This window comes from Symphalangus syndactylus, chromosome 4, assembly GCF_028878055.3.
Source record: "Symphalangus syndactylus isolate Jambi chromosome 4, NHGRI_mSymSyn1-v2.1_pri, whole genome shotgun sequence".
NCBI classification, from domain to species: domain Eukaryota; kingdom Metazoa; phylum Chordata; class Mammalia; order Primates; family Hylobatidae; genus Symphalangus; species Symphalangus syndactylus.
Window position 1 is genome coordinate 88,356,129 of NC_072426.2, and position 6,508 is coordinate 88,362,636.

The following is a 6,508-nucleotide window of genomic DNA, read 5'->3' on the forward strand; positions in this document are numbered from 1 at the left end:
ATTTCTTGACACACTGGTGTCATGGAAAAGAGCCCAGGTTTTAGGCTGGGTGTAGTGGCACATGCCTGTAATCCCAGCATTTTGGGAGGCCAAGGCAGAATTGCTTGAAGCCAGGAGTTGGAGACCAGCCTGGGCAAAAAAGCTAGACCCCAGTCTCTACAATTTTTTTTTAAATTAGCCAGGTGAGATGATATGTGCCTGTAGTCCCAGCTACTCAGGAGGCTGAGACAAGAGGATTGCTTGAGTCCAGGAGTTCAAGGCTGCAGTGAGCCGAGACTGGGCCACTGCACTCTATCCTGGGTGACAGAGGGAGACCTTGTCTCAAACAAATAAACAAAAAAAGGAAAAGGAAAGAGCCCAGGTTTGGGAACCTGGTAGATGTGAGTTCTCGTCCTGATCTTCCACTTACTGTGGAATTGCATGACCTTGAGCAAGCTGCCGTACCCCTAGCCTCAGTCATTCCTCGGTGCACCTGCTGCTACCACCCATGATGTGAAGTCATTGTCGGTTCGCTCACATTGCCCTCCCTAAAACATCTGCGATTGAACTGATGAGAACTCTTTCTCCTGATGCTTTGAAAAACTGCCCACCATCTCCTGAGACCATTTCACTTATGTACTTGAGCTCCTTTGTCCTTACCCAGCCAATACTCTCAGACCCCTAGCCCGGCCCGTTGGGGTTGGGTAAGTCTTGGGAACAACACTGAAGATTGTGTTGGTGGCATTTCTCCCAGCCCTTGGGTCCCATTTAGCACCTGGTTGGTCTCAGCGGTAACAGGATAATGCCACCAACAGCCAGCTCAGTCAGGGGGAAGTCCCTCTTCCCCAGTTTTGTTCCTGCCCAACTTACAATAAGAGCTGTTGGACTCCAAGCAAAGTCTGTTCTAAGGAGTCCCACGTGTAACAGGCTGTTACAAAGATGATAGTTTAGTTAATTACCATTTTCCAATACACTGTATTATTTCCACATTGGTGAACAGCAGCTTAATTACAGAACTTTGTCTCTGCAAGACAATGCCTGGGAGAGTTTCCCCAGTAACCTCTGTTGGTGCATCTGTTGTCGTGTTTAATATGGGATGAGAAACGCAGAGCTGGAATTCAGCCAGATTCACAGGTAAACACAGTCTGTGAATTTTATATCATATTCAGGGATGTTTGACTAGGTCAGTTACCTACAGTAAATTAATGAAGATAGCAGTAAGTTTCCAAGTCTGTTTTCACAGCTGTCATTACCTGGCCGAACACCGAAACCTTGGGATAATGAGGATGTAAACGGATGTAGTTCACATAAAAAAGCCCATTATTTGAATTTGCATAACATAATAGAATGCAGCATTTTGTCTAAAAGATAGATAATTATTCAAATCACTCCTGCCTCTTTCCTTGAGTAGGCTTATTACTCCTATCTCCTCTTTCCTTGGCTGGAGACACAGAAGGAACAGACAGACATGACTTTATGAGTGCTAACTCTATGGTCCCAGGTAATACAAGCAGACCATGCTTCCAAGGTTTCCAAACCAGGCGGTCTGTCCTCCGCACCTCAGCTCTGGCTCCCACAGACAGCAGCAGGAGCAGGCAACTTAAAGGACACATTGTGAGACACAGCAAATGGCTGCATTTGTTTTCCAGAAAAGATAGGAGTCATTTGCTGCAGTTATACACATTGTCTTATTCAGTTAAATAACCAAAATAAGAGACTTGAGATGGCACCCTCATCTCCCAGGGTTTGTCCTCGTGTTGGAGCTATTGGGAATGATGGAATTTGAGTAGAATGAAGTCCCACTGATGTGAAGAGGTTGGATTTCTTAATAACCAGTTGGGAAGGAAACCCCCCTGGAACGTTTGTCCATTTGGTGTAGACACTTTCTGTGTGTCTTGACACGGAGACTTTAAAGGCGAATGATAACTGCAGTTGGGAGTTGGTTCCTGCTGCAGAGCTTTGCAGTCCTTAGAACTGCTTCATCCATCCTTAATTTGAGACAAGCAAAAAAAAAAAGTGAGTAAAATAAACTTAGTCAAGCTCTTTCTTCAGAAATAATAGACTGGCAGAGAACTAGCTATCTCCACATTCAGTCTGAGGGCTGGTCTTGATTCTAAATGCTCCAGTATTACCCTATCCACTCCCCACCACCACGTTTACTATTCCAGCTTGTCACTTGACAATCCACCACGCTCCAGCGTCCTCTCACTTACACTTCAGTGGTGAAGTCATCCAGCTCAGAGACGTCCCTCTCTCACATCTTCCTTCAGAGAATTTTGGCTGGTCTGTCTTCCCCTGAAGCTCTCATGTTTGTTTCCCTGGCATTAAATAGAGAGAGAGTTCTTTCACCTTGTCCCTTACTTCCAACCTCCTACCTCCCTGTGGCTTTCTTGGACAGGAATTTAATCTTTCCCTCTCTCCAAACTCTGACAAAATGGGAGCATCTCCTGAACACCCTGGGCTAGTGCTCAACTGACTGAGAAAAAAGGCCAGGACCTCTATCAACTGCCAGAATCCAGAGTTGAGCAGCCCTGGAACCTAGACACCTGCTTCCCACTTTAATTGAGTCCACTCAAACTTTCTTTCTTTTCATCTTCAAAGGGGTCCTTAAAGTCCTGAAGGGAAATTAGAAAAGAGGATAAGAGAAGGTTATGCAACTGATTACTTACTAACTAGTTCTTCCAATGGTCCCAGGTCATCAATTTCCCTTCCACGGAAATGAAAGTCTCTGCCAGTGAAGGTGACCAGCTTGTTCAACCTTCTCCAAGCTTTGCTAGCTGCAAAGGGGAGAGAAGGTTATCTTATTAAACCCTAAAAGTACCTGAATTCCTCTCTCAACTACTTCAGCTTCCAGACGCCCTGGTACTTGTTTTGTGCCATTCATACATTTTGAAATGAACATGGCTTATAGATACAAATATTCACCAAAACGATTGTAGCACTGATTCTGGCTAATACAGATGACACTGTATCCACAGTTTAACAGGAGCTCATAGCAGCCCCAAGAATGCTAGAGATGCAGGCTTGATGCTGGGCAAGAGTCAGGGTTTGTCTGGAGGCCCAGAACCCAGACACTAGGAGGACGGCTGTGGAAAAGAAAGTTTGGCGGAGTCCCACTCCTGCAGCAGATGAAGCACCTGCTGCTTTCTGTCTCTCTGTCTCTTTGTTTCGGATTCAGCTTCAGTCTTACTGTCCTTATTTGGGTCATGGTCCTGTCTCTTCGTTAGGTAACGTGTCTCTTGATAGCCTGTCAAACTGTTATGCAGTGGGGATAGTAACTCCCTAAAAGCAATAAACCATAGACTTCCTTGGGAAAAGATCATTGATGCTGATTGGTGCTAAGCTACTAACACCCTGTATAATGGTTATAAAATATTCCTAAAGTAGTCTTACATGCAAAAATGAAAACAAAGCAGATAAAATAGAATACACAAAAAGTAGCAAAGTTGAACAGAGCTGGCTCCACCATGGTGTAAGGTAATTAGGAAAATAACTTGAATTTGGTTTGCTCTATATTTTACAAAACTTTGAAGGAGTCAGCATAAACATTTCATGAATAATTTAGCTGGGACAAGTAGAAGCCTGGCATTCTCCAGCCAGTTCCCCCAATTTCCCCATGACACTTGCCATGCAGAGGTGACCCTAACTCAGAGATGGTCTCCCAGCACCAATGAGCTGAGCTCTGCTTGTGTGGGTGGGCTTCAGATCACTGGAGTTGTGACTGTGCCTGTGAGGCTGTGCCAATGGTTTCTGATGTCATTTTCACCTATGACACCGAACCACATCCCATAGCATCCTCTACTCTCAAACCAGCTGGCTCTCTTGATTTCCTCCTGCCCTGGAATGACTTGTCAGTTGTCCTATGGATGTTGTCAGTTTTCTTGTTCTGGGAAAGATTCTGGGACTGATAGCAGGTGTCTCATCAGAAGCCAAGCCATGTGTGTCAACCATGAACTCATAAAGGTGCGGAGAGAGCAGTGGTCCCACCTTCTATATGCCAGGGGACATTGAGGTAAGGAGTGAACTGCAGAGCACTTCACCTCCTTGCCTGAGGAACACTGAGTTGACCCTTCATGGGGGTTAGCCCTGGGATTCATGCATTCATCTGGTCGGGGCTCATGCCCATCATTCAGTTGAACTTCTGGGGATGGAAATCCTCTCCCGCCATCCCCACAGAAGCTCAAAGCAGTCACTGGAATGGCTCTTAGATTCGTGTGATTCCTTCTTTTTCCTTCTGAAGTCATATTCAGGGCTTCTACATTTCTTAATATTTCTAACTCCCCTGTAAGGTGGACAGGGGATGGGTTCCTTTTTCCAATACAAGATGCCAACATGAGACCACCTGCAGGGTTGCCTGGGAGCTGAGCTTTGGGACTGTATTTCTCTAGGAGTTTGAGGTGAGGCAAAGGTCACCACGTTCCCTGGCGCATCAGCACCCATGCTGCTTACAAAGTCCCTGCAGCCTCAACCTCACCGGGAAGCTCATATGGCTCCTCTGCTGAGCACCAGGTCCTGTGCCCACCTCACAGCAGGGAAGCCAAGGAAGGAGATGACGTCTTCCTTGAGCTTTCAAGCAGTTTGTCTGCCTTTAATTATTCTGACATTATAGGCAAATCATCAAGTTATTTGAAAGGAACAATATTTGTTCTGTTTTGTTTTCTTTCTTAAGCAAATAAACAAACCAAGTAATTTCCTGTGATGTCACCCACCGTGGTGAGACAGTATCAGGTGTGAGATCACCCACTTAGATAGCCTTGAACCGAAACCAGGAGAGTCAGCTGACCCTGGGGAAGTCCCATTCCTCACAATCTCTACCCAGGAACCCACGCCCCCTTGCCCTTCCAGACAGGGATATGTCCCCCTCCTTGGGCTGCCTGAAGAGATTGCACAGGGAGGACACAGGTCACTGGGTGAGGCAGGGCTTCTCTCTGGCTCCAGGCCTCCAAGCTGCCTCTAATACTGATGGGCCTGTGACTCCAAGGAATCATTGAACCTTCCTGAGCCTGAGCCTCCTTTTGTGCAAGGTGGGGACGATCATACAAAGTCTTTTCATCATCTTGAACTCTGAGTGGCAAATTCGTGGGGCACCTTAGGGGCTCAAGGACTATTTTCTTTATTCCTGTGGGACTTCTTCTCCTGTCTCTGCCTGCTCTTCAAAGCATCTTGTCCTAAGGGTTGGTTCTGGGTATGGCAGTGACTCTAAACTGAGTACAGAGGCAAGGCAGGATGCAGCCAAGGCCTGTTGATGGCATCTTCTTTGCTACATAGGGATCATGTCTCCCCCCTGGCTTCCCCAGATAACCGAAGGTTGGCCATATAATTGAGGGGAGGTGGGAGCCACCTGAAGGGGATACTCACCCACAGCCCAACAGGCTGACCAGGACTGGTGCCTCCAGACATCCAGAGTTGTAGCAAGCCAGCCTTGACTCACTGTTAGGGCCCCACCTGACCTTCCTGTGCCTTCCCTCCAGGACAAAGAAGTGAACTTGGAGCAGGTCCACCGGCGCATGAACAGCCTCATGGATGAAGACATTGCTCACAAGCAGATTTCCCCAGCTTCGATTGAGCTCTCGGCCCTGGAGATGGGGGGCCTGGCTCCCACCCAGACCTTGGAGCCGACACGGGACTACCAGAACACCCAGCTCTCGGTCAGCACCTTTCTGCCAGAGCAGAGCAGCCATGGCACCAGCCGGACACTCTCATCAGGGCCCAGCAGCAGCCTGCCGCTGCCGCTGAGCAGCTCGGCCACCATGCCCTCCATGCAGTGCAAACACAGGTCACCCAATGGGGGACTGTTCCGGCAGAGCCCGGTGAAGACCCCCATCCCCATGTCCTTCCAGCCTGTGCCTGGAGGCGTCCTTCCAGAGGCTCTGGACACCTCCCACGGGACCTCCATCTGACCGCGCCGCCTGCCCTCCTGCCCACCCTCCCACCCACCCGACCAGCAGAGCTTTTTAATACAAGAAAACAACAACACAAACCACACACACTCGCACACGCACACATACACAGAGACTCTTTCATTTTTCTTGTACATATGTGTAAATAATGACAGAATGGAGTGGGGTAAAAGTGTATTTTGAATATTCCCAATTTTCGAAGTCAGTAAAAAAACACAAAAACTGTATGAATGACTTTGTAAATTTTGTTCTATATGAATAAAAAGGCAAATTACTTGTGATCATTCTGAAGTGCCAAAGGAGCCCCCCCATTCCTGGGCCTTTCTGAGGGCAGGAGGGGCGACCAGATAAGGAGCCTCTCTCTGCTGGGGGAGAAGGGAAGACGAGGAGCCCCACATGCCACTCGCTGCCTTGTCCCACAGCTTGCTGCCCCATTTCTTTGCTCCTGGCCCCTCGTCCCTTTTAGTCCCTCAGCTTGATAAAGAGTGAGTTTGGAGCCCACCTTGGGCTGGCCCACTGGGTTGCTGTGCTGTAGGGTGATCAGCTGTTCTGGGTAGCCTGGGGCTGAGGAGGTGCCCTGGACTCAGGGCTATCCTGTCCTGTCTTGGATCATGCGGGACGAATTGGTC

At 48.1% G+C, this 6,508-nt stretch overlaps 1 protein-coding gene across 4 annotated transcripts in view; it reads left to right on the forward strand.

The window, feature by feature from the left end:
• GRID1 (glutamate ionotropic receptor delta type subunit 1) overlaps positions 1–6,160 on the forward strand; it is a 782,044-nt gene extending 775,884 nt beyond the window's left edge. For 3 of the 4 annotated variants that reach the window (XM_055275485.2, XM_055275486.2, XM_063638137.1), the window contains one exon: positions 5,451–6,160. In XM_055275485.2, coding sequence (XP_055131460.1) covers positions 5,451–5,879 — 429 coding nt within the window. In that variant the 3' untranslated portion in view covers positions 5,880–6,160. The remainder of the gene's footprint in view (positions 1–5,450) is intronic. The other variant, XM_063638138.1, reaches the window with a different exon arrangement.
• The last annotated feature ends 348 nt before the right edge of the window (positions 6,161–6,508 follow it).